Raw genomic sequence first — 20,577 nt, forward strand, 5'->3', positions numbered from 1 at the left:
TATTTGACAGAGAGAGAGAGAGCACAAATAGGCAGAGAGGCAGGCAGAGGGAGAGGGAGAAGTAGGCTCCCCGCTGAGCAGGGAGCCCGATGCGGGGCTCGATCCCAGGACCCTGGGACCATGACCTGAGCCGAAGGCAGACACTTAACCCACTGAGCCACCCAGGCGCCCCTTCCTATTTATTTTAATTAGGTAATAGTTATGTGCCACAAACAGTAAGAAGATGAAAGCTAAGGATTCCTCTCTAGCTCCCTCCCCAGTGCCCTAGTATGCCTCCTTAAAAGGCAATCACTAGGGGGCGCCTGGGTGGCTCAGTGGGTTGAGCTTCAGACTCTTGGTTTCCACTGGGGTCATGAACTCATGGTCGTCCTCTGCCACTCTCTCCCTCCCGTCCCTCCTCCTTCCCTCCTTCCCTCCCTCCATCCCTCCCTCCCTCTCTCCCTCCCTCTCTCTCTGAAATAAATAAATAATTTTTTTTTTTAAGGCAATCGCTAACATCAATTTCTTACACAGGGTTTCAAACAGTCCTTAGACACAACTTTATAATACATTCCTAACTTCAGGTCTAAGGTACCAAAAATATTTGTAAACAGCATTTAAAAAATAAACTTATTTATGGGGGCATCTGGGTGGCTCAGTCGGTTAAGTGTCTCTTAGGCTTCAGGTCATGATCCCAGGGTCCTGGGATCGAGCCCCATGTCAGGCTCCCTGCTTGGCGGGGAGCCTGCTTCTCCCTCTCCCTCTGCCACTCCTCCTGCTTGTGCTCTCTATCAAATAAATATTTTTTTTAAATAAACTTATTTATGACAATTACACAATTGCATACAGTGTACTTGCATGCTGCGGCAAATAAAATATGACAACCAACAGATGAAAAGATAAACCGTGTCCTCCTACTTGCAAAACTAAAAGTCACCCTGAGCTCTGGGAAGAAAAGCTGCTGTTCACGATCAGAAAAAGTACAGACTCTTTTCAAACATACCTATCAACCAAGTTATTCAAGGTTTTGCATAACGTAAAGCCTGCTTAAGGATTCTGTAAAGACTCTTAAATTCTCACTATGCTATGAAAAAGGTGCTAAATCATTACAAATAAAATATTTAAAAAGAATGTAGATGTTTTGTAAAGCTAGATATCTTAAGGAATATTAGTAAAGTATTAATAAAAGCATTTCTCAGTATAATAGCAAAAAATGCATTTTTTCTAATTTATAAATGGTAGGAATTAAATGTTTCTAAGAGGACTTTAATCATATTTAGTGTATAAAAACTTAGGAAATTTCAGTCATTATTCCTACAATAAAGAATCACATAAAAAAAATACACGGCAGATTATGCTACAAAGATCAGAATGTTCAAGTAAGAAGGAAGTCAGTTGTCTTATTAGAAAATTTACCTAGCAGGCACGTGGGTGGCTCAGTCAGTTAAACAACTGCCCTCAGTTCGGGGCGTGATCCCAGGGTCCTAGGATCAAGTCCCACATCAGGCTCCCCACTCAATGTGCGCGCTCTCTCTCTCTCTCAAAAATAAATAAATCAAATCTTTAAAAAAAAAAAAAAGAAAAGAAAACTTACCTAGCAATAAAAATCTGAGGCCATCATTAGCTCAAAAAAAGTTTAAAAGGAGGGAAAACAGAATGGGAAGTCATCAGAGAAGGAGAAAAAACATGAGAGACCCTTAACTATAGGAAACAAACTGAGGGTTGCTAGAGGGGAAGCGGGTGGGAGGATGGGGTAATTGCGTGATGGGCATTAAGGAGGGCACATGATGTGATGAGCACTGAGTGTTATATGAAACTGAGAAATTACTGAACACTACATCTGAAACTAATGATACACTGTAAGTTGGCTAACTGAATTTAAATTAAAAGTTTAGTTAAAATTCTATACTGAATACTGAACTCACTGTAATAGAGTATTCTTTATCCTTTTTTTTTAAAGATTTTATTTTATTTTGACAGAGAGAGACACAGCGAGAGAAGGAACACAAGCAGGGGGAGTGGGAGAGGGAGAAGTAGGCTTCCCGTGGAGCAGGGAGCCTGATGCGGGGGCTCGATCCCAGGACCCTGGGATTATGACCTGAGCCGAAGGCAGATGCTTAACAACTGAGCCACCCAGGCGCCCCTATTCTTTTTTTTTTTTTAAGATTTTATGTTTAAGTAATCTCTATACCCAACGTGGGGCTCAAACTCACAACCCCAAGATCAAGAGTTACATGCTCTACTGACCAAGCCAGCCAGGTACCCCAGCAGATGGTATCAAAAAATACTGAAAGGCAATTACCCAATGTGTTAATACCACATTATCCATTTGAATTTTGGTCAGAGTGCCAGCAGTCCTGCAAGAAGGGAGTCTTCCCTTCTTCCAAACTAACAGAATTTCCAATTTCTTTTGACTAGGCACATAGCCATCTCCAGGAAAGACTGCATTTTCAGCTTCCCTTGCAGCTATCTGTGGCCTAGCGATTTAGTTATAATTAAAGGGACAGAGCAGAAGTGATGTGTGTAACTTCTGGAAAGTATCCTCACAGGTTGGGGATGTACGCAGCTTTTGCCCCTTCCTCCTCCCCCTGGTGAGAATGCAGAACTGACCAGAAGAACTAGAGATGCTCTTTGACTAAAAGGAGAAGGCTCGGACTCCTAATGAGCATGAAGATACTATACTAGCTCAGGGTTGTCCATGCTTTACATGAAAGAAAGGAAACTTCTACCTTGTTCAAGCCATTGTCATTTTGGGTTTCTGCCACTCACTGCTTTACCTAATCCTACTTAAAACAAGACAAACCTCAGAAAGAGTACTACATGTATTTATTAAGTACTACTTCATTACACAATTTCTTTTTTTTTAAGATTTTATTTATTTATTCATGAGAGACAGAGGGAGAGAGAGAGAGAAGCAGAGGGAGAAGCAGGCTCCCAAGGAGCAGGGAGCCTGACCCTGGGATCATGACCTGAGCCGAAGGCAGACGCTTAACCATCTGAGCCACCCAGGCGCCCTCATTAAACAATTTCTAATACATATTTTAAACTTCCTAGGATTAAAATAAAAACTGTGATGATTCAAAAAACTAAGAAGCACTGAAATTTTTCTTTCTTTCTATACTATATGTAAGATATAAAATATAAAAAATTTTTCTTTCTTTCTATACTATATGTAAGATATAAAAACGTTATTATCAAGAATTTGCCCAAAAATCAGCTTCCTGAATATCCTTTGGGGTCAGGAGATGAAGCCAAATCTCCTGTATCATTAACCTCAATAAACTATACAATAATATTATCCAATCATTCACTTGACAAGTGAATACTTGCTACGTTCTTCACATGTTAGATGCAAAGGACACAGAGGTGACCAAAGTAGTGCCCTCCTGGAGTTGACAGGAATGTACCTGAGGTTGCAGAATCTGAGGGCAACACTCCAGATGCCTCTCTTCTAGCCTCCAAGTTAATTATATCCCTTCTGCTACCATGTTCTTGTTTCAGATTGAGTATAATATGATTAGGCTTCAATTCTGCTCTACTAACATAATCATATATAATCATATTCCTCAAAGATTATATTCCCTTTACCAAAATTAAAATCAGCATATTACCAAAATGCCAAAGCAGCTATCATTAATGGTGGGCCACTTTTCCAAATGACAAATCTTATTTTCACATAACATTTCTCCTTAATTTCATCTCAAAGAGTAACCTTATCCTTAAATTAAAAAAAAACTTTGCAGTTCCCCCTAGCTCCCATGGAATGTCCTTAAAAAAAAGTCAGAATGTACGGCTGCTAGACAGATGGCCAACCATGTTTAGTTATTCCTTGCAGGCCATTCAACCAAGTTCACTAAAGAGCAGAAGCTGGACCAACAAGATGCCTTGCACTCTCTCTCCCATCCCCTACCTTCTGGAACCTCTCTAAGAGGAAGGAATACTAATCTGAGTAGGTCAGAGTCCAAAACACTGATTGGACCTGTTTATAAATTTGAAGATCAAATGCAGATTAAACATGACACATATAATGAAGGTTTGCTATCTTGCACTTGCTCATTTCTCTCTCTTTGGGTCTTCTGTAAAGTAGCCAGCCTAAGAGTAGTAAGATAATAGGATTTTGGAGGGAGGGAGATCCCCTGCCTAGGCCTCAAGTTTAAGCAACATGCTACAACCCAGGATACCAGACAGCTCTACATGGGTATTTGGCCAAAAGCCCAATTAATAATAAAATAATACTTTGAATTTCCCACTTGCCATGTTCTACTTATATAAATCTCCTTCAGGAACATCACAAGGAAGAGAAACAACTAAGCTACAACCTTCTGATCATTCATTAACACTCCAAATCTCGCCATTACTCTACGGTCTGTATCATTCACTTGGTATTTAATCATGTACAACATAATGAAAGTTTTAGTTAGTAACTTAGAACCTATTTAAACCCTGTAGAGTTGACCCACTGCTCCTACGTATCTCCTGGTTATTGAGTATTGCAGATAACAAAGAAAGCAAACATAATAGAAAGCTAGATCTCTAGATGACAATCATAACAGTAAATAATTTTTAAAAGCTAGTACTGAGTGAATACTTAGTATTTACCAGAAACATTTTAAGCACCTTGTATGTATTAATTACTTTGGCCCTCACAACAAACTTGTAAGATGAATACTATTATTATCCCCCATTTTACAGATAAGTAAACTGAGACCAGAGAGCAAAGTAACTCCCCTAAAGTCACAGAGTTATTAAGCAGCAGACTGGGGATTGAGTCTAGAGCTCTTAAATACTTTGTTAAAAAGTATGATGGTTAAGAGTGGTCAAATACCAATGGTGTATTTTGAGGCTCAGTACCCAAAAGCCATCCAAGGAGACAGAGGGCAACATGGATTAGGATCTCAGGAAAGAGATTAGGGCTGTATTTATAAACGTGCAAACTAGACACACTAGGTAGAACAAGGTCACACTAAAAAACGGTGCTGATGAAGAAGTTTATAAACAGAATCATGAAAAACAGCAATATTTAAATATTAAGTAGTTAAAATAGTTAAAAGTTGACATTTTAGGCCAAACTGGTAATGCAGCAGGGTTGTATTTTTGTATGTTATATACACAAAACATACACTGTACTACAAATCAAAATATATTAATAGTTATACCTACTCTACAGGAACTGTGATGATGAAGCATGGTTACATCCATGAATTTGAAATCACTGATGTTCACGGAGCTGGGAAAATTACTGTGAACTTCACGGGCAGGTTAAACAACGTGTGGAGTGGTCAGCCCCAGATCTGATGTGCAACTCAAAGGTGTAGAAAGATGGTATAATAACCTACTCCCGTCCCACCAGTTTTGTTTCATTGTACTAACAACCTCAGCTGGCATCATGGACCATGAAGAAGCAAGACAAAAATACACAGGAGCAAAAATCCTGGGATTCTTTTGCTCAGGATATAATACACACGTGCAAATAAAATGCCTCAATGGACCCCCCCCAAAAAAAAGAAAGAAAAGAAAAAGAAATAATAAAGTAAGTAGGAAGGTAAAAGAACTGAAGAGAAAAGATACTTAATTAGTAGAAAATCAGAGTGGCCAAACAAAAAAAAAAGGCAGGTATCCTAAGCATAGTTTTAATTGAAAAAGATTAAATCTGGGTGCCTGGGTGGTTCAAATGGCTAAGCGTCTGACTCCTGATTTCAGCCCAGGTCATGATCTCAGGATCCTGGGATCTAGCCCTGCATTGGGCTCTGCGCTCACCAGGGAGTCGGTTTAGGGATTTCTCTCCCTCTCCCTCTGCCCCTCCCCCAACCTCTCTCTCTCATATGAGTAAAGAAATCTTTAAAAAGAGAGAGAGAGATTAAATCTGATGTAAGAACAACAGGAAGAAGGTAGAGAATAAATGATACCTGAACAAAGACAGAAGGAGAAGATGAATAACACAAGGTTATGGTCATGCCAGTCTCCTCTTAAGAACCAGCAACTACTCTCCAGTTAAAGCAAAACATCGCTTGAGGATAACTAAACAAAGGGGAAAACATTTTTTAAGTCTTCTATATTTTTCTCCTTTGAACCCCTGTAGTGGTTTATTTGGGGAGGGGTTGTTTTTTAAGGTTTTATTTATTTATTTGAGAGAGAGAAAAAGAGAGAGAACAAGCAGGGGAGAGGCAGAGGGAGAAGGAGAAGCCCGACCCAGGGCTCGATCCCAGGACTCTGAGATCATGACCTGAGCTGAAGGCAGCCGCTTAACCGACTGAGCCACCCAGGTAGCCCCCTGTAGTGGCTTTAAAGTAAATCTACAAACTTTTTGATACTCCTTCTTCAAGAGGTGGAGCTTAATTTCCTTCACGGAAGGAAGGACTGGACTTAGTGACTTGATTTTAACGAATAAAATATGATAGAGGTGATGGTGTGTAACTTCTGAGAATAGATCAGAAAAGGCATTGAGGGGGTACCTGGGTGGCTCAGTCAGTTGAGCGTCTGACTCTTGATCTCGGCTCAGGTCATGATCTCAGTATTGTGGAATCAAGCCCTGGCATCGCATCAGGCTCCGTGGTGAGCGGGGAGTCAGCTTGATATTCTCTATCTCCCTCTCCCTCTGCCCCATTTTGTGCACATGCTTGCTTACTCCCCCCACAAAATAAAAAATTAAATTGCTTCTGTTTTGTTTTAACTTAAAAAAAGAAAGAAAAGGCATTGAGGGTTCCTCCTTGCTTCCTTTTTCTCTCTTTGATCACTCCTTCTGGAGGAAGCCAAATGCCACATCATGAGGTCACTCAGGTAACCACACAGAGAACAACTGAAGCTTCCTGCAGAGGCCTTCTGCCCACAGCCAACTAAGTGAGCCATGTGGAAGCAGAGCTTCCAACCCCAGTCAACCCTTCAGATGACTGCGTCCAGCTGACATTTTGACTGCAACCTCAAGAGATCTGAAGCCAGAACCACTCAAGCCTAGCCGCTCCCAAATGAATGACCACAGAAACTGTAAGGTAATATTTACTGTGTTGTCACCAAGTCTTGAGGTAACTTTTTATGCAGCAATACATCACTAATACAACCCCATGGCACTTTGTGTCTCTAAAACACTTACGTTTACCTTCTAACAACTATGTGTATATAGATGGCCAGTATAGATAGTAACTTCTAGAAGGCTGTTCTCTTCATCTTTACATGCCTGCAAGGCTTACCTCAATGAACTACAGTCAAGTACTTGAGGGTTTTTTTAAGTATTTGTTGATTCTTGCCAATGCTTATATACTGTAGATGTCCAAAAATGAAGTGATTACATCCTGAATAAGAGCATAGCTCGTGGTTAGTGGGGTAAAAAAAGAAATATTGATTTGACTGTGATCGGATTTAAAGATGGAATGAGGGATTATAGATATAACAATCAAAAACAATAACTACGGAATGGGGCCCCTGGCTAGATCGGTCAGTAGGGCATGTGACTCTTGATCTCGGGGTTGAGTTTGACTCCACATTGGGTGGAGAGATTACTTAAAACACACACACACACACACACACACACACACACCCTCTAGAGTGACACATATATAAGGTGGAAAAGGCAGTCATTTGGTACCATTGGAAGTACTGGAGTGCAAAGCTTGCTTGAAGAAAAACAGTACAGAGCAGCAAAGTGCTGTGATAGTAATACCAGAACTTGCTTCATTATTCAGGAGAAAAGTACAAGTCACTTGACTAAGAAGGATTAATTTTACATGTGTTTCTCAAACTGTTCTATAGAATATTAGTTCCCATAAGAAGGCCAAACCTATTCTTTGGGGAAGGAAAAAAACAAAATAAACAACAAACCAAACAAACAGACAAATGAAAAAATCCCTCTGTAAACTATAGGATATTTCTGAGCCTTTAAGGTGTTAATGTGCATTATAAATTTTACTTGAGGGTAGGCGGAAGGAATAATTGGGTGATGGGCATTAAGGAGGGCAGCTGATGTAATGAACCCTGGGTGTTAAATGCAAATGATGAATCACTAAATTCTACCCCTGAAACTAATAATACAGTGTATGTAACTAACGTGAATTTAAATAAAGAATAAAAAATAGGGACACCTGGGTGGCTCAGTCTGTTAAGCATCTGCCTTCAGCTCAAGTCATGATGCCAGGGTCCTGGGATAGAGTCCCGCGTCGGACTCCTTGCTCAGTGGGAAGTCTGCTTCTCCCTCTGCCGCTCCCCCTGCTTGTGCGCGCGCGCGCTCTCTCTCTCTCTCTCTCTCTCTGACAAATAAAATTTTTTAAAAAGAGAATAAAGAACAATAATAAAAATAAATTTACTTGACCTCAAAACACTTAAAATATTCGCAGCACTAATGTGTGCCATGAATACAGTTTGGGAAACAAGGACTTGGTAGGCAGGAAGGCAGACCACATAGATGGGTAGATTCCCAGGAAAAATACAACAAGACAGATGTAATAATATGATCTCACCTAAAAAAGAAATCTTAACTGACTACCATTTATGACGATGTAGTTTCTTAAAGCAAAATAAACTGTTGGATAAGCTATCAAAAGCAACAACAGCTATACCAGATGTCAGGAAAAATAAAGATGGGAAAAACATGATAGGATTTAACAATAGAAAAAAATCTCCCGTAGGCCATGGCTCAGAATGCCTCCCATTCCCGTAGCTCCTACTGTGTACCTCAATGAGATATGGCTTGAAAAGGTGAGCACCCTGCCATCTGGGAGGCTGGTAGATAGCTTAAGAAGGCTCCAAACCCTTAACCAACAGTCCTATCAGATCTTCTCTCTTGGGAAACATTAATTAAATATATAATGAGTCCTTAGTAGAGGAAGTGGAAGCAGAAGCAGAGGCATAAAGACACAAAGAAACCAGAGATAAAACAGCCGAGTGAATAGTAGAGGATTAGGTGTACCAGCCCTGTCTGTTTAGTGTCTTGTGCAGAATACCTGCCTTCAGTAAAAAATATTTAAGTTAGTATAATACTATCCAACCTGAACAACTTTACGTGGTGACCCAACCAGAGAGAGCGGATCACAAATTGATGATACCCCTTCATTCACTTCAGTGACCCACACATAAAGAAAGAAGAGGGGAGGGAAAGGCATGAAGGGCAAGGGAGCAATGGCACTGATTTAAAAAGGAGCATCTAGTTTAAATTCACCTGAATAGTGTCTTCATATAACAAACAACTTCTTAAATCAGCAGTCAGCCTTTGCTTCTCATTAGGAATCAAGCAAAACTGGGGTGCCTGGGTGGCTCAGTCAGTTACGCGACTGCCTTCAGCTCGGGTCATGATCCCGAGGTCCTGGGATCGAGCCCCGCATCGGGCTCCCTGCTCAGCGGGGAGCCTGCTTCTCCCTCTCCCTTTGCCTGCCGCTCTGCCTGCTTGTGCTATCTCTGTCAAATAATAAATAAAATCTTTATTAAAAAAAAAAGGAATCAAGCAAAACTTGCTGTAACGTGGATACGTCTCCCCAGTGCAACCAGGTTCTGCCAGGGAGGGAAAGGTTTCCAGAGCGTTCCCAGGCAGCTGCTCTGAATGCATACATGCAGACACATGCCCACATTCTCACCTGTTCATACCCCCCCAATTTATTTACCCCCACATACATTAAGTGCCACCACCAGTCCACTCACCTTGCTCCCCACCCCCAGAAGGGGGTCAGGAATCAGACCTCTGGGAGCCTGGTGAACTGTATAGATGTCAATGAATGTGTATATGCATGCTCTGCTGAGTATGTGTGTGGCCATGTGTGCTAGAATAGGTTTTTGTAGCAGGGGGTCTCCACTCCTGCTCTAAGATTCTGTCTAGAGATGCGGCATTGCCAGGTTTGCTCACAAGATCTCTTTCAGGTTAGTCCTAGGCCACAATGTCAATTCTGTCCCTTTTAGAGTGGTGTCCTTATGCTACACAGAGCCTGCACAACCATAACACAGCCCTGGCACTAGGGTATGTTTCAACAAACCCCTTCCTGCTGAGAAGGCAACAAGGTAATCTGGTCACTAAAGCTGGGCAGGATCCTCATCCCAAACAGTATTCCAGCATCCATGAGGCCCGTCAGAACCTGGGGTTCTTGTTCTGTGAGGCCTGACTCTCTAGGTTTCCATTTCTGTTCCCCTTTTCTCCAATATGTGAAATGACTTGAAGACTTTCTGATCCTTGCAACCAAGTAAGCCTAACCAAACCTTTACAAATCATACATATAACTAGTTTTAAATTAGGGCATGGCCTATAACTTCACCTTCTGATGCAAAAGCCCAAGACAAATACGCTGTGAGGATTCCTCAAATACCAAGTGGCCTATGAATTAGAAGTCATATCATTTTGTAACATAACCATATAAGGAAATATTTCACAATTAAACATATTGCTTATGGTTGCTGACACTGGCAAATTTTACCAAATGAAAACAATTTTACACTGACACAAACAGGTCACTTTGCCAAAAAACCTCATATTAGCAGTCCTATCTATCTGACCTAGTTACCTAATATACAGACACATGGCATATCTTACACTACTTGGCACACCAACAAGTTAATCATATAAATCACAATTCCAACCAAAACCTCATTTTATTAAATATATTTAAGATTTGAGCATGTTTATTTGTGGTCAAATATTCATCAAAATGGCTTAAGCAATCTTAATCATTTTCTAACAAATAAATGCTCATTTTTCCTCATTTTAAAAACCATCAGAACTGTTAGACAAGAAACCAAGCAAAAGCCAAAAGGCTCACCAAAATCACACTTAAAACAGGACAAGCAAAGCTACAAATTTGGAATAACTACGAAGATACAAATAATAATTAACAATCACTTAAACATGATTCAAGAGGAATTCCTAGTTGTTGAAAAACTCTATGATCAGCTAGAGCACAGTGTTATCAGAGAGTGATTATGTAAAACAGTAAGTGTATTGTTTCAGGGGGTGTGTGTGTGTAATGAAGTTCACAGCTATGTTACACTAATGACTCTAAACATCTGAATTTTCTGCTATCTTAACCTTTAAATCAACTGCAAAAGCAGCTGCCAAAAGCACTTAGTTGGAAAGCACAGAATTCCCAGAAGAACTCCGTATATACAACTTACTTTACTACTTAAATGTTTTTTTGATTACTGGGATTTGAACAAGATGTTAAAGATTCAAAACTAATTTTAAAAGTAATGGGCGCTTACTAAATCCATAATAATATTCAACATACACTGGTAGAAGGGCACAGGTCCCATTCTTGTGTGTGTGTGTTGACAGCACCTGGCATAGTGTCGTTCAACAGTACATAGAACTGTTGCAGGACCCGACAGTGATTCTGCCCTACTTTTTAAAAATGTTTTGACTGACCACTAAGTCAAAGCTGAAAAACAACCGGTACACTTATTTGATTTGGATTACCTTTTTGTTGTGAACCGGTTCTCAGTTACTCTAGTTACCTTGCAACAAAACACTGACAGAGAATATGCTGGATTGAATGACTAAACCTGTTCCTACTGAATAAATAATACATTTGAACTGTTCACATTTCATTGTAAAAGGTACACAACTTTAGGGGTTACACTCTAAGTTTTGAAAGCAAAGTGAATCAGAAATCACATTCCTTAGAGTAGCCAGTCTGAAACAGAAGATGTTTATTCTATGCTGAGTCCCCCTTGCCTCTACAAACCTCTCCAACAGTTCACTCCATTAAAACAATAGAGATGGGGTAGTATGTGTGATTAAAAAAAAAAAAAAAAACCTTCCAGGCATTTATCAAACAGATTATCTCTGAAACTACACTTTGGATTCGAAGTCTTTGAGCAGGAATTTGGCCCTCTGTGTTAATCTGTGTACACATTCATTTCACATTTTCTCTTGCCTCTGTTGTTTTTTTTAATCTAATCTATAGAATAAGTCGTCCTATCAGACTTAATTTCATTTGTTTATATGACAGTTGAAAGCAATACTACTACATCTGCAAAATTACTGATTTTAGTGAGTTCCTCTCCCCCCCAACCTCCCCCCACTCCCATGAAATCCCAGAAGAAAACCCCTTGGGTCCAGGGCTAGGATTTTTCATTTCTATAGGGTAGGTCTATTTGACTTTTTACTAATGATACTGAAAACTTTTTAAAGACTGCTAGTGTATGTACAGTTCCCAACACCAAGAACACAATTAATCCCTTTATTTTGTTTAGTATTTCAAGACAAACCATGTTTCTCATAAAAGAAGAGTACCAATTCAAGAGTCTCTGGAAGTCACTATGTGTAAACACTACTGATAATAGAACAAATTAATGTCAAGACACAGCCAATAACGTAAAAAGCCTCAACGCATCCGTGCATTAGCAGCTCAGGGAAGTGGCATTTGCAGGAAGGCACTACAACTGTGTTCAAAAGAAAATCATTAGGCCTCAGCCGTTAATCCCCTCCCCCATCCTCTTCATCAGGATCCCGCAAAGCAATTAACCAGTAGAAGGTGCTATTCTGCAACCCACAGCATTCACACCAACCTCCATCCTTGGCCCAGAGCAGGATTTAACCCCGGTGGACTCTGTCAGCTTATTCCCTGTCCAGTATTCAAGGAAGCCTCTACACCAGCCCCCAAAAGAGAAAACTATATCTTTCTTTATAACCCCTACTTCCAAAACAAAAAATGACATCTCAATAGCCAGCATACCTGATTATCAACCATCAGACCACGAAAATGTCAAAACACAGAGACACTCTTTGCTAAATATTAACCTCAAATACGATCTTTATCACCTTAATTGAGACAATCTACTTCTACCTAGAAAAGACTCTGGTCACATTCACTACAATAAAAGTCCAATGAACAAATCACTGTCCCCAACAAGTCAGGGGCAATGAGGAATAGGAAAGCGGAGCTGACTATAAGGCCACGACATATGAAGAGGGATTGTATCTTTACATATACAAAAAAGAGCAGCAGAAACTAGAGCTGCAAAGGAAAGAAGGGAGGTAGAGAAGGAGTCTCTGAACATATTTTTGAGTGTCCTTTAGTTTCCCATATACTCTTCTGCCTCTTATAAGGTTGCAAAAAAAGGCCAGACATGCAAGCTGAAAAAGAAAAGCGTCCACCCTTCCCCCATCTTCTCTCCTCTCTCCCCAAAAGAGCTGTGTTTGTCTGTGCAAACCTAGTCCCAAATATGGGAGAGAGAGAATGAATGTGTGTATGGAAGAACAATGAGCCCTCAGCCTGGTATTGTGTGTGTGTGTGTGTGTGTTGTGTGTGTGTGTGTGTGTGTGTGTGTGTGTGTGTGTGTGTGTGTGTGTGTGTGTGTGTGTGTGTGTGTGTGTGTGTGTGTGTGTGTGTGTGTGTGTGTGTGTGTGTGTGTGTGTGTGTCTGCCTCTTTTCCCTTCGACCTCAACAACAGGGAGAGCTGGAAGCCAGCTTTCCATCCAGGCCATCAAAATCAAAACTGGTTTATAATTTACAGTGGAATTAATTCAGCAAGCAAATCCATGGAAGGAAACAGCTACCCAAAGATGATTTTATTATTGTATAGAGCCATCCTCTCTCCCCTCCCCCAACAGACTGAGACTAAAGAAACCAGTGTACATCAGACAAAAAGGTCCTCTCTTTAAACGGAGAGCAATTATCAAAACTGTTTCATATCTAAACATAGGATGCATTAATTTGTGTTACATCAAAATGTTTGTTTTGTAATTCACCAAGTTTCCCTTTTACTAATTATCTTTTTTGTGTTTAAAAATTTGCTTTGGGGAAAGCTATTTCAGGATTCATACAAAACTACTTTCTAAAATGTCCCTTAAAATAGCAACACATACTGAAACATTTAAAGCACCCAGTTTCTCAAGGACACATTTTGCTTAAATCAATGTTTGAAGTCTGTAATCCAGAAAAATTGTAAGCAAACCTTGGAGAAGAGGCAGAGGAAAATGACAATTCAACAATGAATCATTTTGTTTTCCTTTCAACAACTTCTCAAGCAACCAGTTTCAAAGGAAACCTGCAACACTTTCCCCCTCCCCCCACACACACACACACACACACACACACACACACACACACACACACACAATCTATGTAAAACTACCTCTCTTCTTCCCAAAACCTTAAAAAAATAAAAAATAAAAATAGAAGTCACTCTCTTTCAGACAGCAGGACTCAAACATGGTAGTAAGAACCCTATTCTGCCGCAAGTGATTTTGGGTTTCATAATTTAGTAATCACACAGCAGAGAACTGGAGATTTAGAACACAAAGAAGGAATCGTTCCCTAATGTGAAAATAATACTTTAAGAAAAGTCCTCCCCCACGCCCCCCAAATCCACAAACATTCAAGAAATTTACAGTTTGGGTCCTTGACTTCATTTCCTTCCCCCCCCCCCACCCCAACCCCCAGTTCAGCCAATAATTTAGTCACATGAAACAGTTTAACCTCAGACAAGTCAAACAAGAGCATGAATAAGCAGCAAAGAAAGAACAGGGCTCGGCAGGCGAGTGGGACAGTTACCTGGCCCGGGCAGGGCCGAAGAAGTCCCCCGGCCCTTTATTCCCGTCCCCCCCCCCCTCGGCGCGCGCGGCCGCCCGCCGGCCTCCCCCTCCTGGCTCCCAGCGGACGGAGGAGCCCACGCCGACCCCTGCCGCCTCACGCCCGTGCCCAAGACGAGGGGCCCGGAGAGAAGGCAGCTGCCACGCGCCGGCAAGTTGGAGACTTACCTTCCCCGAATGCGCTACACCATCAATGGAGGTGTGTTCGTCCGGCTCCCGGGCAAGTGGGGGACGGGGCGGGAGGCCGCGGGGCTGGGGACCGCCGGGCTCGGGCCGAGGAGGGGCCGGCCGCGGGGACAGGGCCGGGGGCTGCGGGGGCTTCCCTCCCGTGACCTCTGGGGCGGTCTCCACTAGCTCCCTGCTCCTCGCTCGGCCAGTCCTTCAGGAGCGGGAGCCCAGGATCATGTCTGGTTTTGTTTTTCTGAGGGCGAGGGGATCCCTGAGGATGATGGTGATTTTTTTTTTTCCTCAACTAGAAGAGAAAATGAGGCAGAGACTGTGTGGGAGGCGAGCGCGGGGAGAGCACGGGGGAGGCGGAGGCGGGGGCGAGACCCGAGGCGGGCGAGCGTCTCGGGCGTGCGGGAGGAAGAGGAGGCTGGGAGCGCGGGGGGCGGCTCGCGAGCGTCTGTGGGAGCAGCGGCGCCTCGGCGATGGTGGCCGAGCCGCGGCGGGGCTGCTGCACCGACCCACCGCCCACTCCGCGCTCGGGCCCGGCCCACCTCGCAGTATCACGCCTCGCCATTGGTGCGTCCCGGCGTGACGCACGCGGAGGCCGGGCCAATGGGAGGCGGAGGGCGGGCGGAGGGGCGGGATTTCTTGCGCCCTCTCATTCTCTCTCTCTTTTTTTATTTTTTTTTTTTTTTTTATTTCCTTTCTAATAAAAAGAGCAGGAGAGGAGGGGAGCGGCCGGGCTGTGCCGACGCCGCGGCCCGGGCTCGAGCGCGCGCTCCGGGTGGCGGCGGGCGGCGGGCGGCGTGCTGGGCCCCCCCCCCCCCCACCGGGGCGCGTCTTTGTGCGGAGCCGGGGCCGCGGCGCGCTGGAGGCTGGTCCCACGGGCGCGACTGGCCGGAGTCCCGCTGCTCTTGTTATTACCAGTGTCACAATTTGCCTTTTCAGCCACTTCAGACGAGGATTCATAATCCTGGGAGGGGGGACACGGAGTGGGTTCCAACGATTCGCTTAAGGACTCTTTCGAAATTTTGATGAGAATGAACGTTTTCAAAATAAGTCTATGGCAGAAGATTAATTGAGAAAGAAAAACGAAATTCGCAGGTTGCGCTGCTTCTTTGAAAAGAATGTAATAAAGAGGAAAAGCCTGAAAAGTCTCCTCAAGGAATAAAGAAGGGACTAGAACCCCAGTCGCAGAGGGAATGTTAGGGAGAGAGCAGTGTGCACAACTCTATGCAGTAAGTTTGAAAAAATCTTTTTAAAAAATCCAAATATCACCTTTTTCCTTTGAGAAACCTAGTAATCTGTCCCACTTCCCAAAAGGCTGGTAATCACAGGGTCTACGGTGCTGTAAGGGGAGTGAGGGGCAGGCCAAATGCTCATATTCTGTTTAATATAATTTATAGGAATGAGGGGTTTGGAAATTTTAATTATGACTAGCAGTTTTTGAAATGCATATCATGTTTATTGAGTTCTTTCACACACCCTGGCATGAATCCAGGGCGAATCATCAACCTATTGTTGGTTTGTTAATATACTGTAAATGCTTATTGGTGTCCTTATACCATACACTCTCCCTGGAGTTCAGATATGTATATAATAGAATAATTAAGGGATAGAACACAGCGCAAAATAATTCATTCATCTATTTCAAATAAAGTGATAATTTTCTCTTTGGAATATCTATTCAGATTATAATTTCCACATCCAGCAGCTTCTTTTCAGAATAATTTGGACTAGCAGATATCACTGGACTGTGACTCAAGAGATCTAAAAACAAATGGGTCTTTGCCATTACCTTTCTGAGTAACTTTCAGCAAGAAAAACCCTCTCTTGCTGCAACTCCTTCAGCTACAAAATGGGAAAAGTAGTTAATACCTCATTATATATCTAATAATGTGAGAACTGAATTTTACAACGTAATAAATTCAGTAAACGGCTCTGGACATCCTAGATATGGATGGAACTATTCAACATCAGTTTGGAAATAATGAGGAATAAAGTGTATTAGATGGCTTCAGTGTCCATCACCATCTATACTTACAAGAACTGTCTTTTTAATAAAGATTCAACTCTGGCAGGCAAATGGACAACAGTTTTTCAGAAGGTCCCGTGGATCCTACACTATCATTGAGCAGGGAGGAGAGAGGCTCTCAAGCTCAGTAAACCACATTTATTGTAGTATCAGGGCTTGTCATCACTTTCATTTATCTATAAAAATAATGTTTGGCCAGCTCAGTTGGTTAAGCATCTGGCTCTTGATTTCAGCTCAGGTCATGATCTCAGGGTTGTGGGATCAAGCCCCACAATAGGCTCTGCACTCAGCGGGCAGTCCGCTTGAGATTCCCTCTCTTCCTCTCCTTCTGTGCCTCCTCCCTTCCCTCTCTGAAAAAAAAAAAAAAAAAAAAAAGATGTAGATCAAGGGGTGCCTAGCTGGCTCAGTTGGAAAAGCATGCGACTCTTGATCTCCAGGTCCTGAGTTCAAGCCCCATGTTGTGTGTAGAGCCTACTTTAAAATAAAACGTAGATTTGGAAGTCTCAAGATTTCACATTGTTACAAAGCGTAATATTATGGTATCGCGCCATAAAATTAGCAAACTAGAGCTCTTTACAACAATCCCATGCAAGAATTGTGGCCCAGCCATAAAGCTGGAGAGAACAGCCTTCCTGAGAGGCTGATAATGTAATAACAATACATCTTAATAAAGACAACTATTAAACCATTGACTGAAAGCTTACTACGTCCCAAGTGCCATGCGAAGCATGTTGTATTCCTTGGTCCACTTAGTCCTGACAACAGCCCATAAGGTGTATTATTATCTCCATTGTAAAGGTCAAGAACTGGGGGCTTGGAGAAGTTAAATAACTTGGTCAAGGTGAAAGAGGGTCAAATATCTAGCAGGGTTTTTTTCCCTACTATGAAATCAGAAAGAATTTCCTTATTCTCTTTTCAGCAAGCTTTAGAAAATGGGGATGACTTTGGTTATTGAATTTGAAAATACCAAGGACTTTTGTTAGGTATTTTATGTGTCTTACTGTATACAGGTAGAAGTGATTTCATTTTGTATACAGAGGTTACATCAGAGACATAATAGCATTACCTAAAAGAAGCAGGAGAAAGAGGAATTCTTTAATAAATGATGTTGGGACAACCAGATAACAATATAGGAAAAAAATGCAGAAAAAAAAAATCCTTTAGGGGCGCCTGGGTGGTTTAGTTGCTTAAGCATCCGACACTTGATTTCAGCTCAGGTCATGATCTCAGGGTTGTGAGATCAAGCTCCGTACTGGACGTGAAGCCTGCTTAAGATTCTCTTTCTCCCTCTCCCTGTGCCGCTCCCTGTGCTTCCTCTCTCTCTCTCTCAAATAAATCTTTAAGAAAAAAATTCTTTAGGGCGCCTGGGTGGCTCAGTCGGTTAAGCGACTGCCTTCGGCTCAGGTCATGATCCTGGAGTCCCGGGATCGAGTCCCGCATCGGGCTCCCTGCTCAGCAGGGAGTCTGCTTCTCCCTCTGACCCTCTTCCCTCTCGTACTCTCTATCTCTCATTCTCTCTCTCTCTCAAATAAATAAAATCTTTAAAAAAAAAAAGAAAAAAATTCTTTAGATTTATTTTATTCCTAAACCCCTCCCCCCTAAAATTATAGATGGATATTTTTTAAATGTAAAAAATGAAACCACTGAGAGGCTCCTGGCTGGCTCAGTTGGTAGAGCATGCAATTCTTGATCTCAGGGTCGTGAGTTCAAGCCCCGTGTTGGGTGCAGAGATAACTTTAAAAAAAAAAAAAGGCAGTGGGGTGCCTGGGTGGCTCAGTTGGTTAAGCTTTCAGCTCTTGATTTCAGTTCAGGTCATGGTCTCCGTGTGATGAGATTGAGCCCTGCATTGGGCTCCACACTCAGTGGGGAGTCTGCTTGAGATTCTCTCTTCTCTCTCTCCTCTTCCCATCTCCCCACTCTCTCTCTCTTTTTAACTCTCTCAAATAAATAAATAAATCTTTTTTAAAAATTTCAGAGACCTTACCATGGTCTCTAACAGGATCCTGTAAAACCCACTGAACCACTATTTGTTAGGTTGAGTTTAGGAATTTGTTTTATTACTGTCCTCTGTAATCCACATATAGGTTATGTTTATTCTTTGGTATATGTCAGATATTTTATGATTATTTTAATGAAACTATGAAAGTAATTAGAGGAATACCAAAATTTTTTTCAAATCATGGATTGAAGAAGTTTTTTCTAAGCCTGACAGGAAACTCAGAAGCCATAAAGGAAAAACACCAATAAATTTTATGCATGTATATTTTACATCTCTATGAGGCACAAAAAGACACCACAACAATGCAAAAAACAAATGACACCTGTAATAAAGTACTAACTTCCTTTTTTCTTTAAAGATTTTATTTTTTTAAAGATTTTATTTATTGGGGCGCCTGGGTGGCTCAGTCGGTTGGGCATCTGCCTTCGGCTCAGGTCATGATCCCAGGGTCCTGGGATCGAGCCCAACATCAGGCTCTCTGCTCAGCGGGGAGTCTGCCTCTCCTCTCCCTCTGCCTGCCCCTCTGCCTACTCGTACTCGCTCACTCTCACACTTTCTCTCTCTCAAATAAATAAAATCTTTATTTTACTTATTTATTTTATTTATTTATTTAATAAATAAAATCTTCATTTATTTGAGAACGAGAGAAAGCACGAGAGCAGGGTGAAGGGCAGAGGGAGAAGCAGACTCTCCACTGAGCAGGGAGCCTGGGACTCCAGGATCATGATCTGAGCCGTAGGCAGATGCTTAACTGGCTGAGCCACCCAAGCACCCCTAAAGTACTAACTTCCTTAATACAAATAGCTCTTACAGATTTGTAAGGAAAAAAATCAGAAAAATGGAAAAAAATATATGAACAAAAAATTCACGGAGAAATGTGTTCAATAAACATGATTCAATCATAAAAAAATAAATGCAAATTAAAATCATCTCTCAGATTAGGGAAAATTTTTAACTTCATAATACCCAGTATTGATGAGGATGTGGGAAAACAAGAACTCTGATGCACTGTTGGTAAAAATGTAATCAGTCCCTTTTTTAGGACACAATTTGGCAACCACCTATGTAAAGGTTAAATATCCATACCCTTTGACCCAGAGGTTCCACTTCTAGAAAGCCATTCTGCAAATAATCTTGCATAAATGTACAAAAATATATACAAACGCATATATGATTGCAACATTATTTATAATAGTGAAAACCCAGAAAAATCCAAACATCCACAAACAAAGAATGTTTAAATAAATTATAGTACAGACATACAATGGAATACTTTATAGCTTTCAAAAAGGATTAGGTAAATCTGAATTGATATAGAATGATAATCAGGATTCAGAGTTAAATGAAAAAAGCAAGTCACAGAACAATTATATAATTGCAAAGTATATAAAAGCAAACTATAATTCTACTTGTATTTTTTTTAAGTAGGATCTACACCCAGCATGGGGCTCGAACTCACAACCCCCAGATAAGAGTCACATGCTCTACCCCGAGTCAGCCAGTCAGACCCTATTTGCATTTTTAAAAGGACAAATTTGTATATGCTTCAAAGATGTCTAAAAACATATTCACCAGGAAAACGGTCAGAGTGAGTCCAGTGGGCATGGAATGAAGAATAAGGAGGGAACAGGAGACAGACTTTTGATTTCATTCTACTCTGTTCTATTTGATTTTTTTCTCTTTGTATCAAGCATGTATAATTTTTATAATTAAGAAAAAAGAATTCAAGTTCTTCGAACATATGGCTGGTAACTAGCCTTCATAATTCACCAGAAGTACTTGTGCTTTAGAACAAGTAAATTATTTTCCTCTCAAATGCCTTCAGCAAAACTGGGGTGCTTTATCAAGCCTGGTAACAGATTGAAGCTTGTTTCTAGGCATTTTCTTTGAAATGGC

General features: G+C 41.5%; 2 protein-coding genes across 4 annotated transcripts in view; one reads left to right on the forward strand and one right to left on the reverse strand.

The window, feature by feature from the left end:
* Nucleotides 1-14,769, reverse strand: part of RERE (arginine-glutamic acid dipeptide repeats) — a 418,893-nt gene extending 404,124 nt beyond the window's left edge. For 2 of the 3 annotated variants that reach the window (XM_027580026.2, XM_027579626.2), the window contains exon 1: nt 14,648-14,769. The gene's annotated coding sequence lies outside the window, so the exon portion shown is untranslated. The remainder of the gene's footprint in view (nt 1-14,647) is intronic. The other variant, XM_027579705.2, reaches the window with a different exon arrangement.
* LOC113927063 lies at nt 14,404-15,239 on the forward strand. The gene has a single exon (XM_027602651.1). The coding sequence runs from the start codon at nt 14,673-14,675 to the stop codon at nt 15,237-15,239; it is 567 nt and encodes a 188-aa protein (XP_027458452.1). The 5' UTR covers nt 14,404-14,672.
* Nucleotides 15,240-20,577: the final 5,338 nt, after the last annotated feature.

This window comes from Zalophus californianus, chromosome 4, assembly GCF_009762305.2.
Source record: "Zalophus californianus isolate mZalCal1 chromosome 4, mZalCal1.pri.v2, whole genome shotgun sequence".
Taxonomy (NCBI): Eukaryota; Metazoa; Chordata; class Mammalia; order Carnivora; family Otariidae; genus Zalophus; species Zalophus californianus.